The sequence below is a fragment of the Tupaia chinensis genome, unplaced genomic scaffold (assembly GCF_000334495.1).
Source record: "Tupaia chinensis unplaced genomic scaffold, TupChi_1.0 Scaffold000076_1, whole genome shotgun sequence".
Lineage (NCBI taxonomy): Eukaryota > Metazoa > Chordata > Mammalia > Scandentia > Tupaiidae > Tupaia > Tupaia belangeri.
In genome coordinates, this window is record NW_006159536.1 from 802,989 (window position 1) to 814,531 (window position 11,543).

General features: G+C 37.7%; 1 protein-coding gene across 4 annotated transcripts in view; it reads right to left on the reverse strand.

Annotated features, from left to right (window-relative positions):
* Positions 1–8,540, reverse strand: part of CREB1 (cAMP responsive element binding protein 1) — a 78,913-nt gene extending 70,373 nt beyond the window's left edge. For 3 of the 4 annotated variants that reach the window (XM_014584322.2, XM_027768400.1, XM_027768401.1), the window contains exons 1-2: positions 8,463–8,539; positions 1,227–1,348 (exon numbers count right to left, since the gene is read on the reverse strand). In XM_014584322.2, the coding sequence (XP_014439808.1) occupies positions 1,227–1,340 (114 nt within the window). In that variant the 5' untranslated portion in view covers positions 1,341–1,348; positions 8,463–8,539. Of the gene's footprint in view, positions 1–1,226; positions 1,349–8,462 lie in introns of all 4 variants that reach the window. The other variant, XR_003547946.1, reaches the window with a different exon arrangement.
* Positions 8,541–11,543: the final 3,003 nt, after the last annotated feature.

Below are 11,543 nucleotides of genomic sequence, written 5' to 3' on the forward strand. Positions count from 1 at the left end.
ATTCTTGCCCAGTGACTCCCCTGGAAACTTTCTTGGTGAAACTCAAGCTAGAGATACCAGAGCTCCTGCTAGAAATTTTTTCTCCTGGAAGCCTTCATCTGGAAAGGGTTAAGATCACACTCTTACCTCGCAGTTTTATTATTTTCTATTTGTTTTTTTTATTAGCTATCTTTCTCACTCATATCTATATAGTTGTTCATAAAATAAAATATTTGAGGAAAAATACTTGAAAACAAAAAGATAACTGAATACATGTTTAGAGACAGGATGTTTGAAACAAAAGAAAAAAATAAATCAGGAATTTTTTTTCAGAGTATGGGCCAGCAGGTGGCATGATGGTTATGGCACTGAACTCCCGTGTGGCAGAACGTGATTCAAGTCTGGGACCTAGTGGCTTGCTTTCTCATTCCCTGCCACCCACTGTCTCTCTCTGGTGAGCATATGTGCCCTATAGCAAATTTTAAAAAATGGTGTAATAAAATAAAATAAAATAATTACATTTTTAAAAGTGTGTGTATGTACACACACACACACACACACACACACACACACACACACTCAAGAGTCAGCTCCATGGTACAGTGGTAATGTACTGCTTGAGCAACTGTATCCCACATGGCAACCACAGTTTGAGTCCCTGACCCAGTCAGCCTGAACTAGGCCACACACATACACGTGAATGCCCATATTCAATGGGCTGGAGAGTGGGCACTGGTGTGACAAGACCTTGCGGAGTATGCTTTCTCACATGTGTGAGCTCTATCATGATGAAGAAAAAATGTCAACATACAGGAAACAATACTATCATCCTTAAAATTTACTTCCATGCCGTTTATCTGCTTATCCTATTCTTTAGTGTAAAAGTATATAAATGTAGGTTTCCACTTTATCTGTACCACCTGCTCCAAAATAAATGGGATGAGAAAAGCCAGCTGTCATTTCCAAGGTTTTCTTCCCTTGTTTGAGACAGCCAACTAATTTACCCAGTAATTAAGAATACAATTATTTCTGGATCGTGTTACTATAAATACTCTACTAGTGTTTAACAATGCATTTTACTGTTACATTACTGAATTAATACTATCATTTATAAACATATGCTAATACTAAGTTAGTTAACATCTCTGCTCATTCTATGTATATGTTTGTAACAAAATCTAAATTGTCTTGGAAACATACTTCTCTTGGAAGAGACACAACCTGGAACCTCTCCACATATTTTATACCTGGGCTAATGTGGCAATCTGTGGCTGGGCTTGGACTGTCATTTGTTGGTTTTCAGCTTCTGTTACAGCTGCATCTCCACTCTGCTGGTTCTCTGCTCCAGATTCCATGGTCATTTAGTCACCTATAATAATATGGAAGAGTGTTACAAGCACTACAGTGCTTTATGCGTTCATGATTTTAAAGGCAAATTTCAAGTTGTAAATAGGTCTATGTGGTGGTTAGGTTAGCAAATTCATTCAGAAACTTATTTAAAATAAAATGTAGCTGAATTATTGTCAAACTTGTCCAAATTTGTTGTGCTGTAAAAGTTCTAGTCCCTTCAAAACAGAAAAAGCTTCTTTATCCCTGGTTATCTCTTCCCAAAAGAGCATTGCACCATCTAGAAAAAAAAGAAAGGATTCCTCTCTTCTTCCCCTAACGTGGAGAGGAGGGGTGGCAACAAAATTATAATTTTTACGAACTATACAGTCAGGTAGAGAGAGAGTGTAAAGAGCAGAAGTGAGCTGATGACAGAGCCTTATGAGATGCTGGCTTTATGGTACCCCTTATAAAGGTATTTCCTCCTGTAAGAGAGAAGCAGCAGAGAAAGTCCAAGTTACTTCCACAGGAGATTAGTGGTGGCAGGAAAAAAATCAGCCCAAGTTTCAGGAGCACAAGTTGTGCAATGTCAAGGCAGAAGGGCAGAATAAATGGTCACAGTCAAACCGAAGGCCTTAAACACTGAAAAAGTTACAGTACTCTGACTCCTCATCCCATAAGCAGCGTGTGGCAACACCATGGTACACACCACATACAAAGAGATATAAAATACTCTAGAATTTTTAACTGTAAAATTCCAAGTTAAATTAAGTCCACTCTTTGTTACTTTGTGGACTCCGCTTTGCTAAGGGCTTACTATATATTTTCGGGCAGTCTGTCATTGATGGCAGCAAAAATAAGTGGAAAGCAGTTCCTAGTAACATAGCTGCATTGAGGTTAGAGATTTTGTTGTTGTTTTGGAGAGGTTTTTGCTATAGGGTGCATGCACTTACCAGAAGACAGAGACAGACAGACAGAGAGATAGAAAGCGAGAAATCACCCCCCAAGGGGAATGGCCGCATTGCAATCCCTTCTCCTCCTTTCTCCTCTCGGGATCTTGGGCACACACACACACACACACACACACACATACACACACGCACACACGCCTGGCATGAGTTTAAGCCACCGGGTCTGGGGCTCAACTGCAGTTGGCTACATGGAAGTTCAGTGACATAGGCATTACGCTAACTGCTGGTCCCTAGACATTTTTTGATAACTGGGGATAAATCCTATCCCAAGGACTCAGACAAACATGGAATGCTTCTAGTGCACCACTGTTATCATTCAGTGCCTAGCATATTATCTGTCAGAAATAAATTTCTTAATAGTGAGGGACTACTACAGTGGTTCCACGAATAACACGAAACCACCCCAGTGCTCTCCTAGAATATAGTACATTTATTTTATAAGTCTGAAGTTGATAAAATTTTCACTGATCCTTACAATACGTATTCATTACATATGATCGCAATGTATTATATATTATTACATCTTGCTATCATTCATGAGGTTCTAGGAAAAGCAAGTATTTTGCAAGTGACAGTTAAAAATAGCTCTGTGGAAATAAATATAGTTCCGAAACACCAGAATGCACAAAACACAGGTGACAACACAAAACATTCATAAAGCCACTAGGACAAGTACACTGGGAGAAATGTCTGCCAAACAGAATCAATACGAAACATTCAAAATGCAAGATTACTCATCAATAAGAAACTTACTGACTAGCTTACAAAGAGTTCAAAGTATTCCTTTTTATATAATGGCAAAAAACTGGAAACAAGTATCCATTATAGGAAAATCATCAAAAAATACAGCAATGAAAACGAATGAATTCTATCTATAATGTAATGACATACTATAAAACGTTTTAGAAGCCCATTTATGTAAAAAAAAAAAAAGTAAAACAAACTGTAAAGGTGCATACATGGAAGCTGAACAATAAACTATAAATGGTAGCTCCGAAGAAAGGAACAAGATTTGGTAGAACTGCACAGGATGATGACTTTCACATTTTATTCTTTACACACTTTAGTCTTTTAGTAGTCACTTTTTTTTCTTCTGGTAAGCATGGATTCCAGATTACTTCTGAAGTTTAAAACAAAAAACAAAAAAACCGGGAGTCAGACTGGCCCAGTGGTGAAATGTGCCAGTTTTGAGAGGCTGACCCACGTAGGAATGTTCCTGGTTCAAGTCCAGAGGCTTCTCTGAGTATGCCTGACACACACACACATGCCCAAGATCCAGGGATTCCTGAAGGCTGAGAGGGATCAGAGGCAAGACCTGTTCAGGGGTGTTGTTTCTCTCACTCATGGGAGAATTAAATTAATTATATATAAGCACACCCGATAATAGCAGATGTAATGTGCTGTAGTCTATTTTGTGTGGCTTCACTTTCTGCAGTTTTAGTTTACCCATGATCAATCAACCAGTCAAAAAATATAAAATGGAAACTTCCAGAGATAAACAATCTGTAACTTTTAAACTGGATGCCTTTCTGAGCTGCTCCATCTCCTCTGCGATTGTAATCATCTCTTTGTCCAGCACATCGACCTGTATATGCTCTCCACCCATTAGTCATTTAGATGTCTTCTGTTATCAGGTTGACAAAATAGTACACTAGGAAACTTTATAAAGTTCATGGAAAAATGGAATTAATATATGAGTTTATTCTAGTATAAAAAGATTCTGAGGGCCCAGAAGGTGGCATGGTGGTTAAGGTGCTGGACTCCCACATGGCAGACTAAAGTTCAAGTCTCAGACCTGGTGGCTTGCTTTCTCACATTCTCTCTCTCTCTCTCTGGTAAGTGTGTGTGCCCTGTAGTAAATTAATAATAATAATACACATTTTTCAATAAACATTTTGAAGACACCCACCCCATATTTTTCTATTAGCCCAGCAGTGTTAGGTCTAGGATGAAATATTGAGTCAATATGTGGGTTCCCAAAGTTGTCTGAACAAAGGAGACTTCTAATTCACTGGACAAATCCAAGCTTTTCGAGAATGCTTAAAAAAAAAGACTGGGGTGTGGCAGGAGGTGGCATGGTGCTAGACTCCCGTGTGGTCAACCAAGGTTCAAGTCCCAAACCTGGAGGCTTGAAAATCGGGCCAGGCGCATATGCACACATACCCAAAATCCCAGGAGAATGGAGGAAAAGGGACTGTTGAGTGGCCATCCCCTCTGGGGCTTATTTCTCACTTTCCCTGTTTCTCTGGCAAGCACACGTGACCTAAGGCAAAAACCTTGGCAGGGAAGGAGGGCAAAGACTGGGCAATGCTACAAAATGAGGAGAAGGCCAGGTACACACGAACCCACAATACTGCATTATTACTGGATTTGGAACATTAAAAACAGGATGGATCTTTTTATAAAAATCACTTAAAATATAGTTTTGGCATTACAGATTATGATTCTTGTTCTTCCTAATAATTTTGGATTTTAAAGCTTATTTGGGATTAGTGTTTTTAAGATTGGGGGTATTTATAATTTATTCTTAGAAATTAAGGTAAGACTAGTATTTTGAAAACTATAAACTTTTAACAAATTTCAAAACAGTTACATGCCTTAAATAATTTTTTTTTTGTTAAGTTTTGCTGTAGGGCACCTGCATTTGCTGGAGAAAAAGAGAGAGGGAGAGGGAGAGAGAGGGAGGGAGGAAAAAGAGAAATCACTTCCCAAGAGGAGTGGCCATGCCGAAATCCCTTCTCCATTCTCAAGAGTTTGGGAACGCGCACACATACACACCTGGTGTGTTTCTCATGCAGCAGGGTCTAGGACTCAACCACAAATTGGTCATGTGGGATCCAGCTTGCCTTAATCGCCATACCACTGGCTGGCTTGCCTAAAAGAATCTGTAAAAACAATTCACAGGGCCAGCCTGTGATTTGGTGGTTAAGGTGGCTGGATTCTACATGGCTGACTGCACTGTTCATATCCCAGGGCATAAGTTTGTATGCATGCTCAAAATCCTGAAAAGATTGAGAAATGAAGAAGGGAATGCATGGCATGACAATTCCCCATGAGGAGGGATGCTTTCTCACTTCCCCTCGCCTCCTCTTTTTTTCCCAGAGAGTGCACATCCCCCTGGGCAAAAATGACCATTCCCCATGAGGGGATGCTTTCTCACTTTTCTTCTTCCTCTCTTTCCTTCCATGGAACGCATGTGCCCTTTGGTAAAATTTAAAAACAAATAAAAAGCCCAATTCATACAGATAAGTGCTGTTTTGCTATGATGGCCTTCAGAATTCTACCTCTTGGGGCAGGCAGGTGGCATGTGTGCTTAGACTCCCACATGACTAGACTATGGTTTGAGTCCTGGACCTTGTGGCTTGCTTTCTCACTTTCCCTCTCTCCCCTTCTCTGGTCAAATTTAATAATAATAAATTAAATAAATAATTGTTAAAGAAAAAACACCTCTACCTCTTAATTAAAAAAAAAAAAGAAATGATCCTATAGCACTATTTATCCAATTTTGAGAGAAAGAAGGCTGCTCTACTTAGTTGTAGAAGGGATCTGTCACCAAGTGGTGTTTGGACAAATCACTTTTAATTTTTTTGTTTTAGTTTCCTTATCTTTAAAAACAAGAGGGATAGATTAAAAAAAATTCAATTTTATTATAATTACTTTTTAATTTGCAATAGGGCACACACACCAGAGAGAGAAGGAAAGTGAGACTAGGACTCGAACCCTGGTTGGCCATGTGGGAGTTCAATGCCTTAACCACCACACTACCTCCTGGCCCAATAGTCCCTTAACTTTATTTTAAAGAAGACATATTAGTTTTTCCTTTCCATTTTATAAAGCTTCAAGAAATTTATCTCACTAGGTTCCTAATTGTAAAGAGGTGTATCACTTTTTTCTTTTCTTTTTCTTTTTTTTTTTTTTTTTGCCATAGGGTGCATGTGCTCACCAGAGACAGTGAGAGGGAAAATGAGAAACCACCCCCTAGGGGGGATGGTCACATTCTCCTCATCTTGGGCATGCATGCACAATTGCCCAGCATTTTCAATTCACCAGGTCCAGTGACATAACCTCTACATCATCTGCTGGCCCTGAGTTGTATCTCTTTTACTCCCTTTTCCACAGTAAAGAGTGTAGCTATTAAAAAGTTTAAAAGGTTGTTTAGGAAAACAAACCAATAAAGTGTCAAATGAGTCCTTCTATGACATTTAAAAGAAGAGAATGTGTTCTGCAGTAGCCAGGAGAGTGGCAGAATTCTAAAGAGGTGTTAAGTATGTATATAGTACTGATAAATTTGGGGAAGAGAAAAGGTAAAGGCCTAAACAGCAGACCTTTAGAGAAATAATCAAGTCAGTGGCTGGTATCAGACCGTACAGAAAAGCAAGAAAAAAAGACAAATGATAATACAGAATGATCAATTTAAAGCAGCGGGCTACTGGGGCAAAATAAAGATAGGAGTCTATCTCGTTAAAGTAAGTTGTTATTTTTATAATAAGATATGTGTACACACATGTTTTTAAGAGAGATTTTTGCTATGGGACGCATGTGCTCACTGGAGAGAGAGAGAGATAGAATGTGAAAAATCACTCCCCCAGGGTGTATGGCCAAACTGCAATCCCTACTCCTCTCAGGATCCTGAGCACAAATACACACTCTCCCAGCGTGAGTCTCAAGCTACTGGGCCCAGGACTCGCATTGCACTCGAGTCCTGGGAATCTAGCAATGTAACCATTATGCCATCTGCTAGTGCCAAATATTTTACTTCTATTCTATATAGCAATATATCCTGGGGTAATCCACGAGTGTTTCATGCTCTTAAACCTAACAATGAAGTCTTAACACTTAACCAATGTACATTCCATATATTTTACTTGCATCACAGTATTATATCTAAATACGTCAGTCACTGTTGACGCTACTTGTCTAAAGCAATGAACAAAAAAAAGTTGTTTTTCTGTTAACTCTGCCTTTATAGAAATTATATTCAAGTATGTGGAGGTAAAAAGGAGGAAGTAAACAAAGCATCTGATTCGTCAAATGGTGGGAAGAGTTACACAGAGAAATAAAGCTGGGAAGGAGCTGACACGATCGGCACCATTACAAAGACTAAGCACTGAACCCCTACCAATAAGTTAGTATTTAAATTTACCTACTTAGCACCTAAGCAGAACAATAATGAACTAGGGACAAATTCTGGCAGCACTATTCCCAGGCCTATCTCCCTATAGCAAGTTAATACCTCATCAAATATGATGTAAAGCTAAAAGAAAGCAAGCCTAGATTACTACTTTGTTAGCAATCATTACACAAAAGGAAAGAACGATGTATACCATCACTCTGTACTTTTTCTAAAATATGTTGACCCTTCACAAGTGGCCCAGTCCTTATAATCCTCAGCAATCTAGCTCATTTAGAAAAAATAACCCTACCTTCCCCAAGTAGGGGAAAGGAATTTTCCCTTTCCCTTTGAAGGATTACTGAAAAAATTACTGACAATAGGCAGGTTAGTAAAGAGAAAAGGCATACAAATTTATTTGATCAGTTTTACCTGACACAGGAGTTTTGGATTGAAGACCCAAAGATACAGGGGAAGCTATGTGAGTTTATGCTTAGATTTGATGAAGTGGGGACAGCTTGAAACGCAACTGTACAAAAAGGACATGAGCTAGTGAAAATGGACTTCCCACCAGGGAAGGCCTGCCTGTCCAGATCCTTCTCAGCTTCTCTGTGCAGCAGTCCTTCCTTCCAGGTATGGAGTAGGGTCTTTCTGAAATGAAGGTCTTACGACCTACAATTAAACAAGGCTGGTCAGAAACTTTCGTTATGGCCATCTCTATACAGAAAGGCAGCGGAAAGTCTGAGTAATATTTTTAGATTTTTTTGGCTGATTTTAGGAAAAAGGGATTCTAGTTCCAATGTTCCCTCAGGAAAGAAGGATGGTAAATCTGGAGGGCAAGAGAAGGTCAGAGAAAAACTCTTGCTTCTATGGATGCTTCTGAGGCTTTTACTATAGGGTATTGTTTCCTGAGCCCCAATATTCATCATCTATTAAGTTGTTGGGAAAGTCATGCCAAGTTTTTCTATGCAAATTAAGACTCTGAAGAATAATACATTTATAACTAACAGAACATATGCCATGTTTATTTTCCTTTAATGGAAATGAGTTCAATTAGAAATCAGAAAAAACATTACCCTGCATGCTAACAAGTGGGCACTCCTCCTGGACTGTCACCAATCCAAAATTCCATGTGTTTAAGGAAATCACACAAGCAGAACTCCCAAGTCTCCAAGGTAACCATAACAAAAAGGCATATTTGGGCACAAGTTAAAATTAAATGACTGTTTTGTCACGGTTGAATTTATTGCTAAAAACATTTTGCAGAAATAAACCTTGTAACACCTATCTGTGACATGTAATAGTTTCTACATTCTTTGTACCTGTAGTTAGTTTCTAGAATAAGTGAAAACTTCGCTAACACATTCTTATTCCTTTGACATGTCTCAATTAATTTTCTAAAGAAAGTGGCAAAATGTTCAGGTTCTACACCACAGACTTTAGCTTTCCGAGAATCAGTGATTATGTTGCCTCTTTTCATATACTTTTTTCCTATAAAATTTTTTGAGGGGTTGTTAAATGCTGACATTCTTGTCATTAATCTTTATTATGTGGCCAATCTGGCAGAACTGATATATATGTAAAATAATTGCTGGAAATTTAGCAATGCTCCAAGTTTCTGATTCTCATAATTGTCTATTAGTGTTAAATATAGCAGCACATTTTCACTGGAACTAGGTAGGAAAACAACATATTCAAATTTTGTATACGTGTACATAAATACTTACATATATAAATGTATGCACACCACCCCTCCCTCAACTCAACACATATCAGCCTCAAAAATAAGTTTTAGACTGATTAAACCGATCACACTATGAAGTTATATACATTTTAAGGGGTGTACCTTGGTATCTTTACCAAGCTAAGTAAATTCATGTATCCCATTAACAGAAAACAAATCCATTTTTCAGCCTCCAGTCTAGATAACAGAAGGCAAGAAAAAATTACACACAAAGTTAAGATTGTGATTTGAACCTGGTGGAATTTAAATTTATAAGACAAAAATAAGACTGGGAATTTATTTATATATAATACTTTTATAAATTATTTTTAGTAATAGTAAATACCAGAATAATCTGGTCACCACCCAGGAAGGGGAGGGCATTCATTTAGTAAAATAAGTTCACAGTTTAAATTCAGTATTAATATTTGATGATTTATTGCAGTTTTGTGATTATTAGGGTATTTACATACCGTTTTTAGTAAGTAAATTTACTTTTAAAACACGTGGCATATCCTATGAAAAAAGACACTGTTCTCAAAGGAAGTACTGAACAGAAGTGAATTAGAAAAGTGTTATGTGATATACAGAAATACACTCCATGATTTAGGATAACCATTCTGGAAAAGAGACTAAGTCTGTATCTTAAACCTAAGACTTCAGTTTTCTTATGTTTTAATAAGTATTGGCAAAATTAGCCTGCCTTGTTTTTTTCTTCAGGTAAGACATTATTCTTGGCTCTGAAACAAGCTTTCTCAGATCTGGTCACCAAGAGACAAACACTGTTGCTTAGCAAAGCAGCAACCATGACTATGCATTATTTTAGGTAACATTTAGCTCTTCCTATTCTCCTTCCAAGCACACATCTAATACTATGTTCACAGACTTATACTTGGAGCCTTTCAAAGAAGCAATCCTATAGAAAAATCTGTATGTGAAGGCTACTTAATGACTTTTGCAGATTTTTTTTAAGTTAAAAAGGATTCTCACTCCCTATATACAGTTGCTTTTATAAAAGCAATTTTATGTTTACTAGAGTAAAGCTGCCTTCAAATTTTAAGTTGTGATTCATAAACTAGCTCATTGTCAAAACTGTAAGGACTTAAAAAGTTATGCCCTCCAGTTAAATATTTATAGCCTGCTATTCTGGTGCTTAATAAAGTCTACACGACTATATGAAAATCACTGTATTCAAATAGGAAATAAACAGGGGTCAGCAGGTAGCACAGTGGTTAGCATGCTAGTCTCCCACATGGCCAACTGTGGTTTGAGTCCCGGACCTGGCAGCTTGAAAAACCACACTGGGCACATATGTGCATGCCCCAAATCCCAGAACGGAGAAGGGACTGTGGTGTTATCATCACCCCCCCACCCCCCGGGGATATTTCTCACTTTTCCTCTATTTGTCTCTCTCTAGCAACTGTCTGGGTCCTATAGCAAAAACCTTAAAAAATAGGACAGACAGGAAATAAATGTCCCAAGTTTTCTTTTTAACCATAGGGTGTGCACCACCATGCTCAAGTTTTCTTTTTTAAAATAAGCTTATGAAGTAACATTTGTTGTTTTGATAGATCTGTTTTGAACTAAACTTTGAAATGCTATTCTTGGTGAATCATTTACAAATTAGATTTGGAAGAATGAAAATTCCGTATTCTTCAAGTGAGACAGCACGTCATGGTAGGAGCCATGAGACAGGAATTCTGGTTTTATAACTGACTTCACAGATGGAGAACTAGAGATGTTAAGAGATTTGTAAGGAATTTACAAGACCTCAGGGATATACCACATAGCCTCCAGTATCATGAAACTGAAGAATTCTTTGTATACTTAGCAATGGAGTATTAAACAACATGCTAATCACTTTATTTTGCTTACTACTCACATAGCAAAGGAAAAAGCCCACGAACTCGAAGGGGCCAAAGATACACTGGATTAATTAAAAGATGGCCATGGTTAATCTACAAAGCTAATAAATGACAGGCAGACATTAGCACAGACTTTATGGACAGATTTTTCTTTGTTTTCTTTTTTACATTAGAGTTCACTCTTGGTGACGTACATTCTATGGGTTTGCGTAAATGTGTATTGGCATATGAATGATTACAGTATCAGACAATATTTTCTTTAATGTAGTTTTGATGATTCACTTTAAATTCAGGTATCTTTATCTTTAATCATGAAAGAATCAACATCAAATCCAGCTTTTCAGGAAGATGTACAGTTTTTTACAGACCTGGGAATAATTTATGTCTGGTAAGGCCATTTTGGTGTTAACATCATACCATGCTATTTCTCACATCTCAGGGTTGGAAAGTACTACAAGTAAAGCATCAGAGCTAATGAAAACTCAAAGTAGAAAACTTTCTTTTTAAGTTATGAAAAGTGAATCTAACTTCTTCCATTAAAAAAAAAAAAAATAGGTCTGGGGACCAGG